Source organism: Drosophila ficusphila, unplaced genomic scaffold (genome assembly GCF_018152265.1).
Source record: "Drosophila ficusphila isolate 14025-0441.05 unplaced genomic scaffold, ASM1815226v1 contig_414, whole genome shotgun sequence".
NCBI lineage: Eukaryota > Metazoa > Arthropoda > Insecta > Diptera > Drosophilidae > Drosophila > Drosophila ficusphila.
Genome location: NW_025064328.1, coordinates 9,242,494 through 9,269,435, shown reverse-complemented (window position 1 = coordinate 9,269,435; position 26,942 = coordinate 9,242,494). Strand labels below are relative to the sequence as shown.

Sequence of the window (26,942 nt, the reverse complement as noted above, 5' to 3'; positions counted from 1 at the left end):
GGTGCCCGCAAGAGTCTCCTGCCAAGTCAGCCGTCAAGCCTCACTGAGAGCAACCAATTTTTGTCATTTCAAAGTATACAGCGTTATTGTTGCGTCGCCAAGACGGAGCTACACTTAAAAATAATCACCTATTAATATTAAACACATTTTTCATACATTTTAAGTTGGTTTTAAATAGCCATTACTTTCCCTGTAATAAATTAGCATATTAAAATAGATAGAAAGTACGGAAAATAATTTTTTGATCATTTATTTTTGCAAAAGAGTTTGATTTTCTTTTGAGACTGAAAGCCAGTGTTAACTATTTTTGTCATGGCAATGTATTTAAGGAAAAGTTTTTATTAATTACGTTAAAAACTTTTAAAAAATGTTGGGTTTTTATTAACTTTAAGTTGTTACTTTTAGTAAATTTGTGAGTGTCCTTTTTAACCATTAATCTAAGAGAACATCTCCAAGATGTACAGAATTTCTTTTACTAGAGTCTAAAGAATTTTTTTTACTAAAAATGGTGACATTTTGTGGAGTGCTCCTGCCCCAGTTGCGCCCACTTCTAATATCCTTTAGCTTTTGTGCGGCGAGGCGTGGCGCTTCCGCGCTCCTTAAGTAGTCCGACATTGTGGCAGATCCTTTGGCAATCGCATATCGCTGCTCCCAGCTCCCAGCTCCCAGTTCCCTGTTCGGAGCTCCAAGTTCCCAGATCCCGACTCCCGCCGACTGACAGATTAGCGTGTTGACATTAAGTTTGGCCTTTGGCAGTTGGGGCTCACATATGGCCCGTTGGCTTTAAGTATCGGGCGCATCCAGCTGCACATGCAAATGCTGATGGGGCCACGCATTACAGCATGTTGCGGTCGCTCTTTTAGGGAGGAGCCCTTGTTCCCCGCATCCTGGATGATGGCTCCTGTGGCATGTAATGAGTTTTCCATTGCCCCGCACACGGTGCATCAGGTTTCCATTCCTACATCACCGCTGATTTGTGTGGCCGATAATGGGACGCGCGGTAATGCTGGTAATTAACGTCTTTCTGTCCACCGATATCGGGATATTGACGGCCATTGTCAAGGGCGTGCTTTATTTGCACAAGCGAAGCCATTGCACTGGCACTGGCCAACAAACAGAATTAAGCCAAAGGGAAAATCTGGCCGCACAAAGCGTAATTCTTTGTTGGCGAAATATTAGCGAACAATGGCCATTGCCATTGAACTGACAGTTGTGCTCAAAGAAATAGCAATTAAAGTCTTCGCTTTTAATTTTTTTAATATTTCTTAACATTTTTCCAAAACATATTCAGCAAATTATTAGTATACTTAAATTAACAATGGTTTTTGACAGCAAACAGTAACACAAAACTCCAAAAGAAACAACCAAATTCATTGAACTTATAATTAATGATAATCACATGTTTTTTAATATAAAATTAAACAACTTTCAGTTTATAAAACAACTTTAAGATTTTTTGTGTTCGAATTAATTCTTTCATGCAACATACACCTCACTATAAGAGCCCTGATTACAATGGTGCTTACTCATTTAATCTGTAAATTTTACAATATAATCCCTTTATGTTACAAAAAGGTACTATGTAATTTGCTATCGGGGAGTGATTGTTTCAAGCCGAACCCCTGTTGGCGTGAGTGGGTCTAGAGCAAATGGAAATGTCCCTAAAAACTATTGAAAGCTAGCTGAAAATGGCCAGGAGAATGAAGCGCCTGCGGCGAACGCTTCCATGTTGACTATAAAAATAGCAGACGCATAAAAAATTAATAAGCGTTGGCCAGCGAGTGCGGACGTCGCATGGCCGTTGTTCTTGTCTCTGGAATAAAAAAAAAACCCTTCTGAACCCTAACCCCTCCCCTTAACCCCACTTGGTCCACCTTATCCCCCCGCAGTTCCCCTGACCATTGTCCACTGTGGCAGACATCATTAATGCATAATTCAAGCGTTTGGCAGTTTTGTGTTCGATGCTTTCAATATTCAATTTGAATGCCGCCCAAAGCGATTCGAAGCGGTTTTGTGTCTGCATCATTGTTGTCCTTTTTCGTTGTTGTTGCTCTTGTTGTTTTCTGCCCCATTTTGTTTTCGTCTTCGTTTTCATGCTCGCTTATTTATTTGACCGCCCTCCAATTTCCACGCCCACTTTTCCGCTTTTCCATCACCGTACACTACCTGCTGCATTATTCAGACGCCTCGACTCGGAATCGAACAAAATGCATGATAAACAATTTCCACTGAGAGAAAGGCGGGGGCAAAAGGGGAGGAGACAATGGCCGCTTAGTCTCGTCATCTTGCTGTTGTTTTTCCGTCCAGTCGTTCCCCTTTTGCCGCCCCCAATCAAAGGAATTACAGCAGCGATCGGAAGAATAGAAAAAAAAATCATTTTATCTGAGAACAAAGAAAACAACGAGTCCTTTTTAACTTTAAGCCCTTGGGGATGTACTAATTGTCGCCTTATTTCCTCTTCTTCGTTCTTATTAAATATTATAAACACATTTTATAATATCGAAATATGTATTTGCTTTTTAAGGTTGCATTTAAATATAATTTTAAAATAAATAGGAAACAACATATACACCATTTTTAATTTATTTAAAAATTGAAACAACATATACACCATTTTTAATTTATTTAAAGATTGATATATATTTTGTTTGATACTTAAAAATGCTATAAAATATATTCTATATTGTTAGATACTTGACCTTATTTCTGTAAAAAATAATGTTTAAATCGCAATTTCTTTATCTTTTGGGCCTATTATGGTATACATTTTTAGCTTAAGCCTTAAATGTAAATATGCTGTTTAAAATCTATAATAATACCTCAACTAATAATACCTTAATTCTGTATTTAGAACATGGTTTTCCTTCTAAGTGCTACTATTTTGACCTTACTTGTGTGCCCTGCATGCGTTAGTTGTTTATTAAATATAAATGATTGTCACTTGCGGCATGTTGCTGCCGTGTCCTTCCGAAGTGAAACGAAATGTTGATGGTGATGATTGCTCGAATTTCATTGAGCCAGGCAGGACATGGCTGCAGGACATCGTGGCTCTTATTGCGATTCCTTGTTTGAGCTGCAATTGCTTGCAATTTCCCAACCCCCACATCCACATGCGAGGACATGTAAGGCACTTTTCTTTTAGGCGGGCGCCGCACTGACAAGTCATGCAATTGATATCGATACTGGCCATTTGGCCATTTGCTCGTCATAAATTTGCATTGTCACGACGACATCCCGTCATCAAAGTGAAGTACGAGCGAAGCACTCCGCGGATCCACCGCTGTGCAATCATCGTCAATCGCCCGATATTGACCACAAAATGCCATTAAAAAATAATTACCAATTTTAATTGGCATTTAGTTGGGGCAAAAAATTAAGTGCGTTCAACATAAAATGCGATTACACCCGTTGGACATAGAACAAATGTGGGGGATCAGCGAGGTGTATGCGGCAATTAACTTTCAATCGGATTGTTATACTTGACAATAGTGGGTGATACAGAATATTCCAGCGATTTAAGTTTGATGGAAGAGGTGATCAACTCAAATAGTTTTCTCTAAACTAAAATTCAGAATTTATCCATAAATAATCAAGCTCACCAAGAGAGTGAATATGACTATATTGCTATTGAAATTTAAATACAATAACTTGTTATTCTTGTCATGATTTGTATGTGATTTTAAAATGTATTTTATTTATCTCACAATTTTGTACCTGTTTTTTTAAAGAGCCATTTGGTCAATAATTTTGAAAAAAGTTTTTCCTTTTTATTCTTTTTCTGTCATTTATAACCAACGAGAATTTTCAAATTTGGTTAGTGTATTTCAAAGTCAACCACCTTTACCTGCAATTATTTTTTACCCTTGATTACATTAGTGCTTTTTATCTGAAGCTGGATGGCAATAATATGATCCTGCATGTGTCACCTGATGCGGATGGAAGCACCTGATTGTAGTTGGCACTTAAAAATCAATTAACAGCGGCTGCATCACAAATAATTCCAAATGGTCAGACAAATGGAGAGCTCTCCAGATGCGAGAGTGTGGAGTGGTGGACTGGTAATCAGACAGCTTTTCCGGAAATACAATGCATTCCTTGCAATATATTCATGCCACTACCTCTGCGGCAGCTTTGGGCCACCTCAAATGGTGTGGCAACATGGCATTCCGCTTGGTTTTTCCGACGTTTCCACGATTGCGTGCTCAACCCACTGAACCGCCGAACCGCCGAACCACAGGAGCCCCACCACTCCGCCCAGAAAACAACACTAATTGCGGTATTAAAATAAACTACAATTGCAAATGGCGCATTTTATTTTGAGCCAAGGGGATGGGAAGTGGAAAATGGAAAATGGAAGGTCCTTGCTGGTCACAGTTCGCTGTTATTATTTGCTGCAGTTGCCGCTAGTTCTGTTTGCCATTTGCATTGTTGCCATTTCCGCTGGCTGCCGCATTTTTCTATGTAATTGTGGTTTCGTAATGTGTGACAATTAAATCAAGTTCGTGGAAAGGCGGGCGAGAGAGGGATTCCAGCGAAGATGGCCAAAAATCAGGTCCCAAATGGCCGCAATACCCTACTGAGTACTGCGCTTCGTAGGCCTTTCGAATGCCATAATCATATTTAAGGGTTTCCTGGAATATTCGTGCGACTCCAACCTCAATTGCAATTGCAATTGCTGTTGACCAGTTGGTTAGCTGGGCTCGTCCGTCCGTTCGTCCGTCCGCCGCTTTTCTGCCATCTGCCAGCCCTCGTCCAAAGTCCATACTCCATTCTCCATAGTCCATAGTCCATTGCCATCGCCATCGCCAACGCTGCTCTGTTTGGTTGAAAACCACAAATTAAGCAGAGAAATCCTCGCCGTGCATGCGAACGATGGCGCCGAGCAAACAGAAAAAATTTAAGTGTGGGAATTAAAAACATATATTTAAGGACTACAAAATACTCATCATTTCTGCTGGACTGCTATTTAGTGATTTAAAATATTTAGCTTGAATTGAATCTGCAGATTTAAAGAAACAGTATTAGTTGGAAGTGGGGGATTTTAAAAACATTTCAAAGGAAACATATTAAATATGGATTTAATTCATATTTGTAGAAAGGCATCTTGTTTCAATTCGTAAATTAAATTGTTATTTTTAATATTTTAATTTAGAAGATCAACAGATTATTTGTTCATTTTAACTTTAAAAGTATATTTTCTTTTTAATTTGAATTACGTGTTTTATATTGAATGCTACCGTTTTCACACTTTATTGTTAATTAATATAATCTTTATTAAATATTCAAACGCTTTATAAAAATTTGTAATTCATAAAGAAAGACATTGCTGCCATAATTTAGTTCTTTTTTCGATTTGTGTGGAAAAATGCATGTATCTTTTTATAAAGTGCATGGGATTTAAAATATTTAAATTTAATTATTTAAAAATAATAATTTAATTTATCAGCTTCGTTATACAGAGCATACCCCTTTAGTTGGCCCATTGGTAGGTATGGAAAAAATACAAACGCAGGCGAGCGCCCACAAACATGCAACATCCCGACCGCAATGTATTACGAGGGGCGTGGCAGGTCTGGGCAGCCAGATAAATGCCCGTTGCTGCTGCTGCTGTTGCTGTTGCAGTTACTGTTGTTGTTGTTGCTGGCATTGTCGTTGCCATGTTGCCACGTTGCATGCAAACAAGTGCAGCATACACTCGTGCACGGCGGCAACACAAAGACACGGACGCTGACACGCTGGTGCCCGCACGTCAGCGCTCGTGCGTTTATTTGCCGTTTCCGTTTCCGCCTGTCGTCGTCGGCGTCATCGCTCCTGCTTCAGGATCCTTGCAGTCCACCCAAGTCCCCCAATCCCCCTTCCCGCCCCTCCAGAACCCCGCCCATTGCGGTCAATTGCAGAGCTCAGATTGCGCGTTAATAAGTTGCTGTTGTGCTGCTGCTGCTGTTGCTGTTTCTGCTGCTGAATTTGTTACTGCTGCTGTTGTCACTGCCGCAGGGACTTTGCATGTAATGCACTTGGAAGTATCACGGTTTCCGTAATTTCCATAGGTCCCATTCAGCCATTCGCCGAATGGCAACATAGTCAACTAGTCAACGCCGGCACTATCTCAGCATCTGCAACATGTTGCCGCCGCTACAGAGTGGCAACAGCAACAGCAAATTCAGATAGCATCAGCAAAGTAGCAACACAAAGTTGTCTCTCCACTCGACTCAACTCGGGTTGAAGTTTTTATGTGCCCGTCCTGAAACTAATAACCGTAATGCTTAACGTTTATTGAAAGAAGGTGGCCAGGTGGACTGCGATGCTCTTGGCCAGAACTAAGGTATAGCTAGACTATATATATGTGTATATATGCAGCAGTCGGACAGTTCATAAATATTTCCAGCAGCCAAGAGCAGGGATGCAACTTTTTGGCGTCGCATTTAATGAAGCAGCCACTAGCTTGACCAATTCTCAGTCCTTACGGCCAAGGAAATCAACAGTTTTCCTCAGGAAAAGTTTCCCTCCGACAGTCTGGCACTTTTCCTTTTAGCACACGAAAGAAAGCTTTCATCGTTCTAAAAAAAACTAAAAACAAAATTGTGCGTATCTGGTTTAGTTATTATAAGGCGATCAATCTAATAGGATTACGATATTGATTCTAAAAATAGTAACCAATAATTTTAATCACCAAATAAACCATTATGTGGTTCTAAAAAAAAACATTGTTCATCAAAATTTTTTAATATTACAGTATCTTTTCCCATTAATCAGCTCCAATTTGCGCGCAAGGTTCTCAGAAGCCAGGGCATGTAACTCGTGACATCGGTATATGTGCTATAGCCATCACAATTTCCCGTCACAGAGCTGGTGACTCCGAATTGAACAAATATTTTATGGTTTCCGTATCTCATCAGGGCTCCCAGTGGGCTTCCCGAGTCCCCAAAGCAGGCAAATTTCGAGGGATTGCTGCAACATATTGTATTGCTCGGAGCACTGCAATAGTATCGATCAACCCGGCGGAGGGACATCTGCTGAAGCGTCGTGGGCATTTGGTAGTAGTGGGCGGATTGACCCCATCCGGTTAAGGTAAAGTCCTGAATCCTGTCTGCGACCGACTGGAATCCGGGGTTTGTTAAAATACAGATTGGTCTGATAAAGGCTGTAAAAGAAAGCGGGAAAATTGAATATATTAATATATCCTTTAAATAATGAATAATATAGATTTATTTGTTGAATCATAAATAGATAAATTATATATATGAAATATTTATATTACCACTGTAGGCCACTGCATGATCCAATTTAAGTATTGCAATATCATCGTGATGAAAACTTATGTAATTGTCATGGCGATGAATGGAAACAACTCGGTAATCTCTAGTCCTACCATCCGTTCGTCTTGAGGAATCGTATTCCCCTAACCTTACATATCTATAATAAAAAAAGATTTTAATGAAAGAATCAAAGAAGATAATAATATTTCCGAACATACAAGTTGTCGTAAATTTGTGTACAATGGCCAGCGGTTAGAACAAAGCCTGAAAGGAAGATGAAATAATAAAAATGTTTAAAAATAATCAAATTAAAAGTAAAAATATTTTATTTGAAAAACGAACTCTAAATACTTACGGTATGCAATTAGAGAGCCACCACAAGCAAAGGCTCCATTTCGAATTAAATATGCCATCCAAGGAGATCGCTGGGCATTATGACCACCAATGACTCTCGTGTGATACGATGGTCTACATCCAGTGTCCAGTAACGTGGCAGATACTTCACTTCCAAAAATACAACTGCTGATATAGTCAGCAAACCGATCGCGGAGAACATCTCAGTTAAAACAGCAGAATACAACTGAGTTTTATAAAACCATGCACTGAATACACATTAATGTCAATGATTGCGTTTACATATATTTTATTGCATTGCAATGTATATACACATTTTAAATTGCCCGGAAAGAATAATGATTTCTTGAGAAAAGTCACCAGTTGATAGCATTGTATACTGTATACATTTTTTCCCTATCATCAACAAAATCATACAAGCGCCCAATAAATATGATTATTTGCTTTCTCTGAACTCAGTGACACAGTTGTGGTCATCTACAAATGGTGGCTATATATTATGCATGGCCTGAAAGAAAAATGATCAACAAATGATTGACATCAGAACTGCCCCGAAAACTTCCCTTGTTGCTCCTAGGATTTCCCAACCTTCCCGAAAGAGGAAGTTGCGTTTTCCGGACCGAAACTTCGGCAAAGTGAAAAACTTGCTGTCAGCATAAGATAAGCGCCACAAGTTAATAGACTTGTAAAACACACACACTTCTGCAGTGTTGACCCCTCGGAAAAACCTTCAATGTGCGGGGGTGTTCCTCTTTCTATGCCGAAAAGGAATTTTATTTATTTGTTTGTCGCTGGCATGTGGCGCGTGTTCCGTTCGGTTTTGGGTTCCACCCTCCTCCTGCCATCGTATAAAAAATAGTGATATAAATAAAAATGTTATATACGCCCACTTCGACCGAAAAAGGGGGCGGGGCAACGGGCAGACGGCAGTCGGCTGGCGGCTTATCAGCCAACTAACAATTTAAGTGTTCAACTTGAAGGGCAGAGGGAGATGTCTATCGCTTGGATGGGGTCGAAACTTTTCTGTTTAACTAGACTTCTGCTTAATTTGAGCGTCTGCGGCTTGGCCTCTAGTATTTAGCCCCTTTTGTTTGATCTCTGACCCGGTCAAAGTTTAGCTCATCAGCAAATGATCCAAGGATGTTGGATGAGGGGCAGGCTGATTGACAGCCCACTTCCTCTTTCCCCCGACTGGAATACAAGTGTGTGTGCCAGCTTATCAACTGTATTAACTTCCCGAGTCGATTTCAATTAATCACTTGTCAAAATACTTGACAGCCGAATTTATAACTCATTTGGAGTAGCTCCAACTCGAGGGAAACAGCAGGACGTTGCTGCGGCAAAAGTTCATGTTCCACGGGGGCAAACTTCAAACACTAGACGACAAAGTGCGAAGGCAAACAAAGGTGGCACCAAATCCAAATGACAAGTGTAAAAATGCAATCACAGGAGGCGTGGCATCTTCATACATTGTTGCTGCGACGGCTAGATGTTGATGTTGCTGTTGCCGGCGTGCAGCAGCAGTTCTTGCTGCTGTTGACATCGCCATGTCATCACTCTCCCTCAGACAGTCAGTCAACTAGGAGCTCACCCTCCTTCTTCGCGCCGGGGTTTATGCTCTGTTATTTACAATAGCGCATTTTTACACATATTTTTTCAAAGTCAACAACATGATTTTCGCAGTCTACGCTGCGCGACGTGTGCATAAAACCCAAACACAGCAGCAACACGAGTGGAGCAGCAACAGGGAACAACATTTACATTTTAAGTAGTTTTTAAATCGCTGCAGACAAACGTCAGCGTGTTGACAATTTATCATGCTCCTGCTCCTTCGCGTGGAAGTGGGTGGCTTTCGGGTGGCTTTCGGGTGATTTTTGGGTGGTTCCGGGTGGCCTTCGGGTGGCTTTTGGACGTGATACATCCGGCACCACCCGTCGCGCTAAGGCCAGTGCAATTTTTGATTGATTGCTGTCAGCTGGCGGAGTGTTTAAGCAGAGACTCCAACTATAAGGACTGCATTTACCACCAGGCGGAAAAAAGAGGATAAAAATCCGCTCGCTGCTCTTTGCGAATTTCCTTTTTAATTAATTTAAGGCCGAATGCAACTTATTGATTTATGTGCGGGCCTGCAAATGAGGCTGAAAGGCGCCAGCGGCGGCTGTGTCCACTTAAGGAAGAATACTCAATTAGCTGCGACTGCGAATGACGCTGACAAGGAATGCAGCTACACTGGAAAAAAGGAAATGCTGAATGAGTTTGTGAAAATCATTACCAACAAGAAGAAATATATTTTTGTGAATGGAAAACTTTGTGCAAGACTAAGAGCGATATTTGGTACCCTGAGCCGTTTAAATATTCTATATTATTTCCACTCATACTGAGCTTCTTATAATTCCCAACTTATTTTTTTCCCGAACATCAAAGGTCTTTTAATAATGGAAAATGTCTGAATAGTTTCCGCTTTTATTATTACAAAAATATTAATAATACCTTCCCTAACAAAAAATTTAAACGAAGATAAATAAAGATTACTATCTTAGCTAAAACATAAATTATGAGGAATTGGAGCTGAAGCTAAAAGTTTTCTGATATCTGATTTAGTTACTGGATATCCAAGCTCTACTTTTTTCCCAGCTTAAAATGGCACATTTTCGATCTATTTTTTTCAGCGCACTGCGCCTGCGATTCGCTTTACAAGACTTGTTAAGTTGATCACATTGCCATCGGGTCAAGTGTCAGGACAAGTGACGGGATTCCCTTTGCACATCCTCTGGCCAGCGCTTTCACATATGCAAAATTAATTATTTGGCGGATCTGTTCTCGAACACGGCGTAAAGTTTAAGTTGCAGCACTTTTTTTGCCGGACGAAAATTCAATTGAAACTTTGCAGACGACAGAGAATGCGAATGCGACAAGGCTAATTTCCGTGCTTCCTCGTTTTCTCCTTCTTGAGAAGTTTCCCCAAAAGATGCCGATGCCAAAAACTTGCATTGAAGTGGATTCGGCGAAGGAATTTATGAAGTGCCGCGCCCGCGGCTGATTGCCCACCATCTCATCCTCCTCGGTTCAATTGATTGTCCAGGAATCGAAGAATTTTTACTTTACTTGAACTCAAATCTCCCGGCCGTCCATCCATTGATTCGATGGCCATGGCCATGGCCACTTGAAGCGCATTTTCTGCGCCATTTCCATTTCCATTCCGACTTCTGGCTTTTGGCCTCCCCCGTCGCCACCTTTTGCTGGTTTGATAAATTGTCTGGAAATTACAAATGGACACAGAGGCCAATAGCTTTTAGGCAAAGTTCGCCACGCTGCTCTTGTTTTGGTTTCGTTTTCGGTCAGGGGCATTTATGGTAATTTAAAATAAATGTGTTGCCCTGGAAGGAGCTGAGGATTCGCAGGCGCTTCCTGTCTATTTACGCTGATTTATGGCCGAGCATTGTTGACTCTTAATGGCAAATGTCGACAAATTTGCTTTAATGGTCAATATAACAGAGGCTGGCTGTTCGGTATTTTGATTTATGCCCCGAACCCCAGTCGCCTGGGATTCCGTTTTCGGGGAAAGTCATGACTTTGCCTGTTTATCAGTCACTCAGCTTGGCCTTCGCATAAAACACTGAAAAATTGTGCATGAAGATGGCAAATAAATGCCACTGCGGCGCACAGACTCTTGGCGGGGAGAACAGGTGAGTCCTTCGCGGTCCTGGCTCCTTGTTTTTTCCTGAATGCCAATAATTTGGTTTCAGGACTGTTTTCTGCGAGGGTCCCTTGCTAGATGCTGTCCAGCGATCCAATATGTTCCCCGACTGCAAACACTTCGTCGACATGAGCTGCATTTTTACACCCAGCCAAACGATGGCTGACTTCAATATGTTCAGCAATTGCCGCAAGAACGATGGCTCCCTGAGGTTCCTCAAAATGTTTGTCGAGGTAAATCAAAAAAATTGAGATTTTAAATTGAGATTCCTTGCCCACCCTCCGGACACTGTTAGAGAAACAGAAATTCTTCAGGGCTTTAAAAAATATATATTTTGCAATTTAGTTTCATCATTTCATTTATTTCAAGCCCGATATTTTTTAAGACTTTTGAAAATGATTTTAATGGAAAACTTAATGCCGAATACCTTAAAAATTTAATTTAAATATTGATAAGAACAATTTCTAACTTTAAACTTCTTTCAAATATCGAATGACTATATAACATTTTTATTTCATGAGAAAAGGAGGTACATAAGTTTATTTCTTTAGGTTAGACAACGAATTCTTTATAGAAATAATTTTAATGCTTATAACATTATTAAAAGATAATAATCATATAAATCTCCTTAAAGTTAAGTTACAGTTGTAAACTCGTTATTAATAAACGTGTCATTCTCTTGGCTAGAAACACTTTAATGAGCCTGGCTCGGAGTTGGAACCCTGGTATCCTCCTGACTGGAAGGCCCAACCTTCGTTTCTCGGGAAGATCTGCGATCCCGAAATAAAGAAATTCGGTTCGGATGTCAACGGAATTTGGAAGCACTTGGGTCGGAGGGTGAAGGAAGAAGTCAAGGAGAACCCCGATCACTACTCCATTATCTACGTACCGAATCCCTTCATAGTTCCTTCCTCCGAGTGCAGGGAGTATCGCTACTGGGACTCCTTTTGGATTGTTCGCGGTTTGCTGCAATGTGGCATGCACTCAACAGCCCGCGGAATGATCGACAACTATCTCTCGCTGGTTAAGGAATACGGATTTGTGCCAGGATGTGGCAGGATCTACTGCTCGGGACGCACGAACCCTCCGCTTCTGATCATGATGGTGAAGGCCTATGTGGAGGTGACCAAGGATGAGGGCTATGGCATTGCATCGCTTCCCTTGCTGGAAACCGAGTACCAGTCCTTCACGAGCAAACACTCCATCCAGGTGAAGGGCAGGACCATGTACCAATACAGGGACTCCTCCGCAGGACCAAGACCCGAAGCTTACAGAGAAGATCTGCAGTGCGTGGCTCAACTCAAGGGTGCTATGTCCCGGGAGCTCGTCTACACCGAACTAAAGTCGGCCGCTGAATCGGGAACGGAGCTCAGCTCCCGTTGGATTGTTTCCTCCGAGGGCTCCAATCAAGGATCCCCCAAGGACACCAAAACCTCAGCCATTGTGCCCGTGGAATTAAATGCAATCGTTTTCAGGAGTGGCAAGATCCTGGCTGAATTCCATCGCAAGGCGGGCAACACCAAAAAAGCGGAGGAGTACCAGGATCGAGCTTGCTTATTGGTGAAGGCCATTCGGGATTGCTTGTGGAACGAGCAGGCTGGCATCTGGCTGGATTACGATGTGGTCAATAGGAAGTCCCGCAACTACTTCTGCTGCACCAACTTCGCTCCTTTGTGGGCGAGGGCCTTTCCTTTGGTGGATACCGAAAAGGTTTCCAAGGGAGTGATGCAGTACATCAAGACCAACGATTTGGATAAGCAGTACGGTGGAGTACCCTACACGATGAACAAGGAGTCGGGCCAGAAGTGGGACTACCCCAATGTCTTTCCGCCCATGGTGTTCCTCGTTGTCGAGGGATTGGAAAATCTGGGCACACGGGAGTCCAAGGCCATGTCGAAACGATGGGCACACCGGTGGGTCAAGTCCAATTATGCGGCCTACAAGCACGAGAGCTTTATGTTCGAGAAGGTAAGTCACTCCTCTGAGTATAATGAAGATTTAATTTTTATAAGAATTTTATTGTAACCTTAAAAGTTGGGGGGGGAAATTTGTGTTGTATGATAAATATTAAAGTAAAGTAATAGTAAGTTGTTCGTTTCTGTTGCTTACATGTATGCCTTCTTATAATATGATCAATTTTGCATTATATATAATACTTAATTTGTATTACGAACGTTACAGTAAATTAAACTTAAATGAACTTTTACCTAACTATATTATATATAGGTGGTACAGTTTTGTTCGCTTTTTCTTTATACCAATTACACAATTATCTTTTATACAAATTTCATACATTTTGATCAAGTTTTACTTGTATTATATTGTCATTCAGGTTTCACAGTCTGTCACTATAGTCTCGGCCTTTACAAAGTATTCCGTCTAAAATGGCCATCTCGTAAACCGTTTTCCTCCTCTTTTCCAGTATTATTGCGAGGAATTCGGCACTTCCGGAGAAGGTGGCTCAGAGAATACTCCAGTGGGTTACGGCTGGACCTGCGGCGTGGTCATCGAGTTCCTCTGCAAGTACGGAAAAGAAATAAGTTTGACCGACGATCTCGACGAGGGCTGCAAGTGTCAGGCAGGTGCAGCTGGGTCCTCTGGCAAAAAGGAGTACATCATTACCAGTGAGGCTTACATGGAGGAGGAACCCTCGAAGAAATCCTGCGGTTGTCCTGATCCCTCGGCAGCCAACAAATCCTCAGTAACCATGGCTGGTCAGAGTTCCACAAATTGTGATCAGCAGAAGCAGCAGGCTGATGGATGTTCTTGTGGCATCGCCCAAAAGCAGCAACAAGGACAACCAGGCGGAGGAACATGCTCGTGTGGCTCTGGAGCACAGCAGCAGCCATCGCAAATAAAAACCCAGCAATCTCGTGCGCAGCAGCAAGGCTGCTCATGTGGAGCTGGAGCACAGATGCAGCAGCCATCTCAAAAGAAGTCCCCCGGACCAGTTGGAGCTCCAAGTGCAGCGAGTTGTGGAATATGCGGGTCACAGAAGCAGCAGGCAACTAAAGCTCAAAACCAAACAGGATCTCCAGGAGATGATTGCGCATGTGGCGCAGGAGCACGAATGCAGGAGCAACAACAACAGCGATCGCAACAGAAGTCCCCTGGAGCAGTGGGAGCTCCCAGTGCAGCAAGTTGTGGAATCTGTGGATCCCAGAAGCAGCAGGCAACCAAAGCTCAAATGCAGCAATCGCAGCACAAACAGGGAGCTCCAGGAGATGATTGCGCATGTGGAGCAGGAGCCCGAATGCAGGAGCAACAACGGGAGCGATCTCAACAGAAATCCGCCGGAGCAGTTGGCGCTCCAAGTGCTGCGAGTTGTGGAATCTGCGGACCACCGAAGCAGCCGCCACAACAGCAAGGACAACAGGGAGCGAGTGCTTGTTGCACCTGCGGAAAAGAAGCAGAACAGCCACTGCAGCAGCAGAAATCCTTTCGATCGCAGCAGCAGCAAACTCATCACGATCCAGACTGCCCTTGTTACCAGGAGCAGAAACCAGTGGAGAAACCCAAAAGCGATGCTGATTGCGAGTGTGGAATGGATGAGAAGCAACAGCAGCAGATGCAACAGCAGCAGAAGCAAAAGGATTGCATGCAGCAGCAGAAGGAGCAGCTTAGGGAGTTTCTTCTCCAGCAGCAAAAGGAAAAGGAGCGACAGGATTGTGCAAAGAAGACAGAGCCCCAGGATTGCTCTAAGCAACTGAAGAGTCAGAAGTCCGAAGGAGCCTGCGGTTGCCAGGAGGATAATAAGGATGAGGGTCAGGATGAGGATCAAACAAAGGAGGAGCACTACTTTCCGGTGTCTGATAAAGCAGGGGAGGAATGCCCCGATTCAGGCCGGAACTCCACCCAAGGGAATTCGGGATGCGAAGGTTGCGGCAATGAGGATTGCCCGGATAATCCGCAGGACAAGTGCGGTTGCGGTGGCCAGGGGAATGAGCCGCAGGATCCCATCGCGGAATGTGTTCAATCGCAAATGCAACAGCAACAGCAACAATATGCAGCTGCCGACGGCTGCGATTGTTCGGGTGGTCAAGGAAAAGGAGCAGCACCACCACCGCAAAACAACTTCATATGTCCCCATTGCGGTGGCTTAACCAACGGAGAGGACTCCTTTAACGCTCCCACCCACTCGGTGGGCACGAATCGACCTACTGTGGTCCAGGACGACTGCGATTGCTCCGGTGGTGCGGCGAGTCAGCCTCAGCGTTATCCCTTCGGTGGTGCCGGTGGTGCAAGTGGCCTATGTGGTTCCGGCGGAGCAGGTGGTGCAGGTGCTGCCGGTAATGCAGGTGGTGGATGTTGTGCTGGTAGTGCCGGTGGTGCAGGTGTAGCAGCTGGAGCCGCTGGTGGTTGTGGTCCAGGTGCTACCGGTGGTGCAGGTGGTGCCAAGGGCGCAAGTGGTGCCCAGAAGGCCGAGTGTGTTCCTTGCAAGGCTCGCATAACTTCAGATTATCCCGCGGAAAATGGTCCCAAGCCATTTTTCAACAAACAGTTTCCGCTGGCGGATCCTGTGAGTATGGATGAAAGTTGTCCTGTTCCCGAGAAGAAGAAGAAGAAGTGCTGCAACTGCGACGAAAAAGAGGAAGGTGAATAGATCTAGTCCATCCGAAGATCATGTCCTTTAAAAACATGCGAAGGCTGAGCCGATAAGCTGGATCAAAATTTAAATGTAACAAAATTGTAGTGGCCTTTTAAAAATCAGCTGCACGAAGACCTTCTTACTTCTAATTAAATACTTTTTATTATTATATATAACGCAGCCTGTTCAAAAGTACTGTTAATAAAATTAAAGGACGACTCTAAACAATTTAGTTAAAAAGTTATTTATTTCAAAAAACATAGTCTGAATGTTCAATTAAAGCTTTACAATATTTGTACATACGAGTGTTCAATATAATACACGTATAATAAAAAACGTTAAGTTATCTGGGTTAAGTATTTAATTTAATTTTTAATAAACATTAAAAAAAATGATATAAACTTAGATGTTTATTTTGTAATTAAATTTTCAAGAATTAAGATTTAACTAGAGTTACAACACTATAGTTTATCCTATAAATTTGAAAATTTAATTTCGATCTTATTTGGTTCGAACTAGATTTATGACTCGTATTTCCTTTCAGAATAATTTGTTATTGATCATATTTATAAGATCTTGTTTCGCAGAAATCCAAGCAAGAGTCCCTTCTTACACAAGTAGAACTTCCCCCAGTTAAGAATACCCCGTGAAAGTGAAAGCATGAATGAGAACACCGCCTAATTTCTTCCTTGACATGCCATTCACAATCCACAACGGTTATCTTTATGGGCCTGTCAATATCTTTATGACGCGCCCACATCCTCCCTCCCCCCGCCACCCACAACTCGCCACCCGTTGGGCGATATCCTCGTACATTTGGACAAGGACACATTTTCGGGGGAAAGCGAAAGTATCCTTTGACACAATTTCCGCCAGCCTCAACTCGGTCGCACTGTCTCTGTCTACCACGCACTGTCCCTCTCTTTCTAACTGTGTGAGCTTATGTGTGTGAGTGAGTGAGTGAGCTCAAGCTTGTAATATTTGTGAACGAATCATTGATGTGTTCACACACACACACAGCTGTTCACTGACTCATAAGCTCACACACACTCAAGCATAGACGCCCACCCACAATCGAACCGAAATATGCGCGCTCCATTACAACGGGATCTCCACCCCCTTTTCCTCCCCCCTCTGCTGCAGAAAATACCCCCCTGCTGATGCGATTGTGCGGCTCTGATATTATTGAAATGCCATTTTGATTGGCTTTGATGTGTGTGGATGGGCGAGTAACGATTTGATGTTGCTAAATGTTTTATGCAGATACCGAAGCCGCGATGCCCAGCCATCGTAACATCGCTCCTGTGATGTGATTAAGCGATAAGTAGTGAGCCATGAAGCATTCTGGCCAGAGATATTAGTTTGTTCGCCCGGTGATTGCGCTCGCACGCTAATTTGATTGAATGGCCTCCGAGTGCGTTTGCATAAAAGAGTTCGCTCGTTCGTTCGTTCGTTCGTTCGTTCGTTCGTTCGTTCGTTCGTTTCGGTTGGGAATTGCTGGGCGGGAATTAGGGGGATCCCCCACGGCCTCTTAGTTCTTATCCAATTATACACTTATGGCCATTTGTCAGCGGAATGTGTCAACAGAGTGTCGCGCCATTGTGTGTATTTCTGGGCTGCTGCTACTTGTGCTACTCCTGCGAAATAAGAACCGAAACCCATACTGAGCAACCAAATAGCAAGGAGAAAAACCCAAGACTGACAGACAGACTGCCAGGCAAACAGGGAAAACTCGGGAAGGGAAACGGTGCGGAGGGGAGGGAGGAATCGTAACCGCAGCCGAATAACCGAGTCATATCACAGACGTGCAACTGAGCAGCACTTGATGATGAAGAATGTGAGCATCCTTGGCAGCGACTGCACATGGCACTTAGGACACTGCAAAACAAGAAGGGTATTTTCTGTCATCCAAAAGAAAAGGTTTTCAGAATAGAAGTAAAACCATAAACCAATTCACAAGGGCTGGGAAACAACGATGGGAAGGCATTTACAAAAAATTAACAAATTCATGTTTAGAAAAAAATAAATAATGTTCTTTTTTTTTCTTTTTTATATAATATATATTTTTAAAAAATTTGAAATAACCAGGAAGTATATTAAGCATGGTTTAAAACATATTTCCACATTGTTTTTCATAGAACCTAACATTATAAAGTTTAGGACAAAACGCCTTATTGCTCATCGATTGTTTTACCATCTCAGGCTGTTCGTTTATAAATGCTTTAATGTTAATCCAAATCGATTTTCATTACCTTTTTATATCATAATGGTACAACATAGACATTTTCTTAAAGATATAACTTCTGGGAAATATTTAGTTTTCTTTCCTAAAAGACAATATTTATTTGAAATCTTCAAAATCTTTAAGGTATCTTTTTTCCAGTGTATTCCCTCTGTGCGCGAACCTAGTCACTAGTCAAGGAGCAGTGATGAAATGCAGAAACGCTGTAGCTCATCAGTCTTTGGGCTCCTCCCTTCGAATTGGCCCCCATCCACGTCCACGTCCATGTGGCCCCTCTCCAGTTCACGTCCCTGGCCGGAAATCCCCTCTTGATTATAAGTTTGACGCACCGCAGCTTTTAATGCGGATTCCGGCGGAGAGTCGCGACTTGGAGCGGCGAACTGGGAAAAAGTTGCAGTCTGCCGACTTCGCAGACTGCTGAGTTGCGTTTCCAATTAGACTCTGGGCGAATCATTTGCATGTTATTGACTAAATTAAGTGCCGAGCTAAAGTTGTAAAAATATGCGAAATTGGCCAGCAGACGAAACACAAAGCAAACTATGCGAAACGAAACCAAATGAAATGAAATGAAATGAGACCGAGCGAAATGAAATGGAGAGGGATTTCGACTCAGAAGGCATTATATCGGATGACAACAGTTCAAATAATTCCACTTTGTCCTGTCAAAAAGTGTTCTTCACCTGACTTGTCCTGCCGAGAATATATCCACTGAGCTGAGCTGAGTTGAGTTGAGTTGAGTCTTTGTTTCGTTGCAAATTGAAATTGAAATTTGCATGTTTGCCACCAGAAATGTTTCAATTATTCGCATGCACAAATGAATATAAAATCGAAACAAGCGGCAAGAGCAGCTGCAACAACAACGAGAAATCTGTCATATGTCAAACTTTGCCATATTTAATTTCCTCTTTGCGAAATTAGTTTTTCCTCATCCGAAATTTGTGTGCAGCACATATTCGTGTTTGCCGATTTCGGTTTTTTTTTTTTTTTTTGTTTTTGCCTTCTCCTTCCCCTCTCTCTATAAGTCCTTTTTTGGTACGCCCCTCACACAGCTGCAATAATTCATGTTCAAAACTACAAATTGAGTCATAAACAACTTTTGATTTCGCATATGGCAGCCATGTCCTCCGGTTTCTGGGGGTTGTCTTACTTTTTATCCTTTTTTCGTTTTGTTTCGCGTTGCATACTTTTTGGGGTGCATTTGGGGATCGGATTTAGAGAGGGGTGCGTGAGTCGTGATCGCGATAGTCGTGACATCAATTAATATTTTACAATCTTTAATAAGTTGTATCTTGGTTGTAGTTCTTATCGCCTAATTATACAAATGCATTTAAAACTAAGCCATCTCGATTTTATTTCTCTGTTTAGAGTATTTAAAGACCTGAGTCATTCAACAGTTCAACAATTGTTAGAAAAAGTTTGGTGACCCCTCTACATTCGTATAAATAATATACCTCACATTAAGTAGTGTGCATACCACGTTAATCAAATACCACGTAAACTTTTCAGTTATTTTGCACCTTTAGTTGGATTTCCCGGAAGCTCCCATTGTATTCTAGTTGACCTTTTTAAAAATTCAAGCCCCTGCAGTCGCACTCATTAAAAACAAAAGACCAAATCCTGTATGTGTGCTGTGTGCATATATATGTATATATATATACATATGTATGTATAACCGTATAAAACCGCTTAATTCATAATTTAACAGGGCGCACTTTTAGTTGCGGTTAACGAAAAACGAAAGCGGAAAGTTGGAAAACCATTTAAAAAAGTATGCAAACAATGTTCGTCCGTCTGGATGTCCTGTGCTTACTTATGTATTTCACTCTTTATGATTTATTTCGAAATACTCTGGCCACACTCAGACACCAGCGGCAGAAACCCGAAAACCCAAAAAGCTTTGCCGCTTAATTTCATTAAAAATTTATGAAATAAAGGCACGGCCAGGATGGCGTATTAAAATTTGATAGTCTGCTCCTCGTGCATGTGTGTGTCTGTTTGGCCTGTATGGGTGTGTGGGTGCGTGTCTGGGTATCTCTGTGTGTGTCTGTGCGGGTGCTCCATGCGTCATTGTTAATACTGTGCTGCGGTTTTTACGCCAAAAGTCACCGATGGTCGCGGAGCACAAAAAATTTGGCCCGTCTGTGTGCACTTTATTTGATGGACTTGTTTATGAGGCATTTCCATGCCATTCCCATCTGGATGCAGCACCTTGATTCCCATTTTTATTAATGTTTATTGCGTTTCGAGCGTTTAATTTGATGTCCGCTCCCAAGTCGGTAAATGATGAGACGTTAAATGGAATTGCAACTCGAGTTGTCCTTATCCGCCCAGCGAACCAATTTGCAAATGCACACGAATTGCGGCGGGCGACGCACTTTTCCCTTTACCCCTTCCCCCCTTTCTCCCTTTTTTGTTTTTTGTTTTTATTTTTTTTGGCCAGAAATTGCATTTTTAATATCCTTGGCAAGGATCGCAGGCTGTCATGGGTAATGAATGCGCTGGCAAACAATTATTTTTATATGACGGCTGAATGGGACAGGCGGCTGTCTCTTTGGCTCTTCTGCCGGATCCTCCAACTCCCTTTCCTGTTGCCAACAGTAACGGTAACTGCACATAAAAGCCCCGTTACATACTTGAGAAGTTACAAGACGTCATTTTGGCATCCTGCAGTATTCATAACTGCCACGAGCACACTGAGCAAAATACTGTTATTGCTCATTTAAATGTTTTACAAGTCCATGAAAACTGCTTTGTATAATATGTACCATATTTTAGCACAGACATATCAGATGATTATTATTATTATTGTTATTTATTTTTTTATACTTACAGCATTTACAATTTGGTTAGCATTTACTCCTGCCAGTTGGATTTAGTACATAAAAGCCATTGTAAATCAAGATCATTCATAATTACACGCAGATTTTTTTTGATAACATTATGATTATACATATCTGTACAGTTTTTTATTAGTTTAGAACTTATTTAACCATTTTAACAATTAACTTTAAATGAAGTTCTTTAAATAAATATTATATCTGAATCTACAAAAATGATAGAAATGCATTTTTCCTTCATCATAATTTAAGCTAAAGTTTTTTTTTTCATATTTAAACTTAATTAAAAACGGTTTTGAGTTTAAAATTAGATTCCCTTTTTAAAAACTGCTTGGAACTACATTATAATTTTGTAACTCTGTATCTGCAGAGGGAAACGCACTTTGTCATTTCATTTGGGACCTGAAAAACACCTGCTGAACAATGGCGCACAATGCTCTAGTTACACTTGCCACATGCAACAGCGACACTCATTAGATTAGCGCTGATTGCGCTGTCCCCTCCACCCAACACCTCCCCCTTTCCAGCCAGCCGGCTTTATCCTTTTTGCCAAATGTTGACAGCTGTGTGACACCGCTTGGGGAACGCCTCAAAAAGGCCTTGGGCGATGTGGACAAGTGGGCGGGGCTGTGGGTGGTGGTTTGGCTGCATTGATTGTTTTTGCCACTGGTAATTTGAAACTTTAAAATATTTATGATTTATGTTTAGTTTCCGTTCGAGGGGGTGACAAAAGGACACGAAAAACCCAGGAACGCCAGGACACCCTTGAAATTCTGGCTGTGGGCGGTGGGCGGTGGGCGGTGGGCGAAGGCGTGGGTGAGGGGGCGTGGCCATGGCGAATGTTGGAAAATTTTTCATTACACAGTTATGCAGTCGCGCAATAAGAAAGGCAAGAAGTGGCAGCCCAAAGAGGAGTGACATCTAATGGAGTCCGCAAATTTTGCATGAGGAACGAGGCAGTCTGCGAGAGATTGGCCCAAAAAATATTTGGCACGTGCTGGAGGACTGGGATGCTGGGGTGGGGGAAATAAAATGGGATGCTGGGGCTTTTGCGCTTCAAGTAATGCTGAATTGAGTTGTCAGTTGTGCGAAAAGTTGCGTTTTATGAGGGTTGATGTGCGGGGATTAGGGGAAAGTTGGCCAAACTCGCATTAAATATTAATAAAAACGCTACCTCGGGGAGTTGCAGGTAAATGCACGTCGGCTGTGGATTTGGAGGTGTCTCTGGTCCGAGGACGTGCCTAATAAAATGGCCTGCCCGGCGAATTTCAATCGTGATTTGTCGGCTTGTCGTACTTTTTAATCCCGCAAATGACTCTGGGTCGCGTAAAAGGGATGACTTTCCCCCATTTTTTGCACCCCATGCTGGAAATGTGCACATTTTTCACTAACAATTTATTATCAACCACTTAGGATCGGAATAAGCGATAGTCCATCGAGGCTTATTAGATTTCAAAGAGCGGGAATGAAACGACAAAACCCCCATTTACTCAACCCCATTCCTAAACCCCCCGGACATCCATATCTATGACAAGTGCAACAGTGCGACGACAACTGGAATCAACCCTTGGATCGAGCTGCCTTCGCTTTCCTTCGGTATGGTGTGGAAACTTTTATAGACCGTCAGAATGATATATGCATGCCAATATTATGACAGCAGCAACATAACTGGCAACTGTTGAAATATGCCCTCGGCTACTAAACCCCCCACTCCCACTCCCACACCCGCACCCGCACCCAAACCGAATCCGGAAAACGAAATCGAAAAAATTTCAATGGAGAAATAAGTTTCGGAATGGCTTAGTTGGAAATACCCTATCGTAGTTTTTGGTTGCAGAAGAGCTTCGGAATAAGTGGTTAGCATGTCCAAGATATAATAAAAAAATGTATAATAAAATATAAAACGAATATAAAAATTAATTTTAATGCTAAGCCCGTGATTTCTTGAAAATACGAGTTGGGAATTGTAGAAAATAATAAATAAAATTTTACATGTAAACGAAGAAAGAGACACAGTTCATTTATATTTAATAATACTTTTTTGAATAATCTATTATTTACCTATAATTTTCGGTCATATTCTATATTTGTTAATGTTTCCTTTAAAAAATTGCCTATATCTTAAGTGTATTGCTTTATTTTACGAACTCACGAAAATACTTACCTTAAGTTAACTACAGTTTTAGGTTATCATACCATCATAAGAGTTCGTTCCCTAATCAGCTATATTATATAGTGATATGATTTTCGATTACCCTTCTACTTTAGGGTATTCGCCCGAAAGGAAGTCGAGAAATAGCAAATCAGCAGCAACAACTCATCGACGACGATGGGCGTAAAGTTACGCGCGCATATGTAAGTGTCTGACTTCCGTTTCCGCTTGACAAGCTACGATGCTGCCATATCCCGCTGGGGGGTGGCTTCCACCCCCTGCGACTTCGCCCACAAAAGTTCGAGTTGAAGTTGTTGTCATGTTTGTCAGAGGTTGGGGCTATTACATTTTACTTTTCATATTTGCCAGGAATAACCGTGAAATTGTTTTTTCTGTCTAGTTGCCCACCCCCTCCTCTAACTAAGTGTAAGTGTGTGTGTGTCAACTACCCCTTTGTCAATTTCAGCGCTGAAGTATGTGCAAAAAGTGCGGGTGAGTTTGGGGGCAGTTGGAAAACTTTCATCTATGCCGCCTTGGGCCACAACAAATTGCGAAGGATTCGAGGATTGGATATCAGGGGTTTTTCGAGTGGTTGTTGGCGGTAAATGCTATTTAAATATATAAATTTTAATAAGCTCTTTTCGGCTCTTTTGTTGCCGACCACCGCCGTGAATAAGCCTGTTATTTGATATCGATTGCTAGAAAATTAGTGGCCAAGAGGTTTTGAAAATTTCCGTAAAATATTCCCGGCTACTTAGCGCACACACAATTAAACTCAATTAAGCGGGCATATTTAAACAGCAAATTGCTGCATCGCAATTGGCAAATATGTACACGGATCGACGCCCAAAAAAAATATATCAAAAATAAAATAAGAAAGGAGAAAGCAGAAAGAACAAAGAAGGAGCTCAATTCCCAGGAGTGGCTGCATCACCGAGGGATAACAAGGGTAACGAGAGGACTCATCGCAGCCAACGAACTTGAACCGCAATTTTTATTTGGCAATACATGCGAAGACATTTCCTTTTTAGCTTTTCCCCTCCGTTCGCCCTCTTCCATCTTTTTCCCCAGGTTTTTGGCTACTTTGTTGCCGCAACCCTCATGAATATGTAAGCACTCGGTGTGACGGCGTCCCAAGGAAGAGGATCCGGTGGCCAGGTGGGGCGGCAAGTCGCCCAAAGTCGGGCGAAGGTAAGCCCGATAGCCCGGGGTGGGCTTTGCCCAGCCAAGCAAAACCGTCGACCTGCAGCGGAGGTACTCGGCTGCCAGACCCACCAGATCCACCCAGACTTCGGTCTCAAACCCAAACTCAAACCACCGACCGAGACAGACAAACATCAATAAACAAGAACCGTCGCGTAAATAATGCAGCACCCGGAGACGCTGCACAGTGCGACTGACTTTCCCGCTCGGTGGAAAGCGGCAAGCGGATAGTGGAAAGCGACGAGCGGCAGTCACCAGTCACCGAGCACGCACGGATCGTCTCCGGAGCCTTGGAAGTCATCTATGCACTCGGAAACACACTATATAGAAATCATATATGTAAAACAATTTAAGAAGTGTTCTTTGTTTAGTGGACTGCGATTTATTTTAAATGATTTATAGAAAGGTTCAACTCTTAACCCTATAAATACTTTACAAGAAAAGGTTGATTTTTTTCAGTACTATAAATTCGTTAATATTAAATTAAGTTAAACATATTTTTACACTCACAACCTTTTTTTTAAGAATTGTGCCTCCTAAAAACGAATTTAAAAGTTATCGTGAGCTATACGAATTTTATTATCAAGACAATTATTGCACTTCATCATTTGAAGAGCTTGAAATAAATTTTAAAAATTTGTTTATTTTTTAGTTTTCGAGCTCACCATTAGTTCTCCCAGAGCAGTATTTTTCTCAGTGCAGCCCGAGTCTAGTATTCCACCCTGTTTAGTGGCTACGTGCGGTGCGCCAGACATTCAGACATTTCCCCAGCGCACAGACTTTCGCCTGCTTGCCACTGCAATTGTCTCGAGCCTCATGCATTTTACATTTTTAATAGATTGCCTGGGATTAATAACACACGCATTCGTCTATATAGACGCCGTGAATCGGACGGTAAGATGGGGGAAATGGGGGTGACCGCAGGTATTGGTTTTAGTTTTGGTTTCCTCGGTCGGCCCAAGGGATGCATAACACATTGCGCGGTTTACGCATCGACGCGTGCCCCTGGAAATCGGGGGAAGTTATAGGGGTCACGGGGCGAATCTCTGACCAAATTGGCAGTGGTGGCAATGCGTGCAATTAGCCAGGAGTGATGGAAGGGAATCTGGCTAATGGAGGATGAGCTTGGGATACTCTAAGAAACAAATCTGGGGCATGGGGTAACTCAGCTAAAAGGTGGTGTCTCCCCATATGGGGGTTAAATATACAATTATCGTAAAGAATCGGTTTTAATGAACACTCCAGGAATAACTCTGAGTTAATGAACACTAAAGAAATTCCAAGCAGATTTTTGTTGGTATTACTGAAACTAAAGTAGTGAAAAATCACCCAAATGAAAACAGCCGAATCGAATGCTTTATTTATAGGCAAGAAATTATTTAAAGGAATGTTTCGAAATTATTTAGAAAATAAATGCTTCTGGTTTCTGCTTTCATAGTTTTCAGGTAAAATCAATTTGAAAAACTCAGTGTAGCTGACCGTAAGAAATAACCTTTTTTCCTAAGATTATAACAGTCTTATTGATAAATAAATTTAATTAGCTTTCAGCATATGTTTTCACTCAACAAGATCAATTATTTGTTGAAAGTACCCTCATATCGTTAGAGTGTGCAAAGCTCTATGGAAATATTTCAATTTGAGGCGCATAAAACTTTCCGGGAAGAAGCAACCAGCCAGGAGCCAGAAGCTCCGGCTTCGGAGCGTCAGAGCTCGCCCAAAAACTTTGGAATAACGCAAAATGTGCGGACAGCAGGAAAGGCAAAAAAAAAAAAAAAAAAAAAAAACATAAGGAAGGAAAGCCAAAAAAAGCGCAAAAGGAACAAAAAGTGGAAAACTTCTCGGGCGAGTGGCCGCCGAATCCTTGTGGTCCTTGGATCCGTGGGCCCGTGGTCCAAGTGGCAAAGTTTTGGCTGTTGAAGACATTAATTTGAGCCTTGATGATATTCAATTTAGGCACTCCGCCGAGACTTCTGCCACTAAGCCCCCAGCCCCAAATGCCACACATTCGCGCACTCACAATGGAGGCAGCCACTGTAAAATATGAGATGGCCTATGTGCGGAAACAGACACACAGTTCTGGTCAGAATAATAGTGGTTCAGGAATAACAAACAAATATATCCTTAGCAAAGTTGTTTTCAGGAAATCACTGGAAGGTACAGCCTGCATAGGCCAGTGATTACTTCATCAGGTAAATTCTAGCTTGACGACGTATTTCATAATAAATCTAAAATTACTAAAGCTACAGAAATCTACAATTTAATTTCGCTTGCTATATATTATTAACAATTTAAATAAATACAAAGGTAATGAAATAAATATAATAAAAACTTCTTTCTATCCTTTTTGTCTCCATTTTTCTTACCTTATTAATTAAATCTGATTAAGACTTCGTTACTTCAACCGCATCTGTTTACCTAAGAGACAACTTCCAGGGGAGCGGGAAAACTTAGTGACAGCGGGAAAAATCACAAAAAAAAAAACAAGAGAGTGGGAATGCTCGTATATATTTGGCACAACTTTTTACATGCACTTGGCGCCTTTGTTAGCTGGTTGGTGTTGTTGTTTTTTCTTCTCGGCCGGACCGCGTGCTCTTGGCCTGGTCAACTTTTCAT

General features: G+C 42.0%; 2 protein-coding genes across 2 annotated transcripts; one reads left to right on the top strand and one right to left on the bottom strand.

The window, feature by feature from the left end:
• Positions 1-6,749: 6,749 nt before the first annotated feature.
• On the bottom strand, positions 6,750-9,159 carry LOC108090248 (serine protease grass). Its single transcript, XM_017188844.2, has 5 exons — positions 9,080-9,159; positions 7,612-7,724; positions 7,475-7,520; positions 7,259-7,413; positions 6,750-7,141 (listed from the first exon to the last, which is right to left on the bottom strand). The coding sequence occupies exons 1-5, from the start codon at positions 9,157-9,159 to the stop codon at positions 6,750-6,752; spliced, it is 786 nt and encodes a 261-aa protein (XP_017044333.2).
• Positions 9,160-11,168: 2,009 nt separating this feature from the next.
• Positions 11,169-16,127, top strand: LOC108090540. Its single transcript, XM_017189274.1, has 4 exons — positions 11,169-11,296; positions 11,357-11,540; positions 11,995-13,275; positions 13,730-16,127. Exons 1-4 carry the CDS (start codon positions 11,241-11,243, stop codon positions 15,908-15,910), a joined length of 3,702 nt encoding a protein of 1,233 aa, XP_017044763.1. The 5' UTR covers positions 11,169-11,240; the 3' UTR covers positions 15,911-16,127.
• Positions 16,128-26,942: the final 10,815 nt, after the last annotated feature.

Coding starts and splice junctions, on each gene's coding strand:
- LOC108090248 (XM_017188844.2), bottom strand. CDS start 9,159: ATGGCGATGTCAACAGCAGCAAGAACTGCTGCTGCACGCCGGCAACAG. Junction 7,725..9,079: donor CTAGCCGTCGCAGCAACAAT/GTATGAAGATGC, acceptor CACTGGATGTAG/ACCATCGTATCACACGAGAG. Junction 7,142..7,258: donor TCATGCAGTGGCCTACAGTG/GTAATATAAATA, acceptor TTTCTTTTACAG/CCTTTATCAGACCAATCTGT.
- LOC108090540 (XM_017189274.1), top strand. CDS start 11,241: ATGAAGATGGCAAATAAATGCCACTGCGGCGCACAGACTCTTGGCGGG. Junction 11,297..11,356: donor ACTCTTGGCGGGGAGAACAG/GTGAGTCCTTCG, acceptor ATTTGGTTTCAG/GACTGTTTTCTGCGAGGGTC. Junction 11,541..11,994: donor TCCTCAAAATGTTTGTCGAG/GTAAATCAAAAA, acceptor TCTCTTGGCTAG/AAACACTTTAATGAGCCTGG.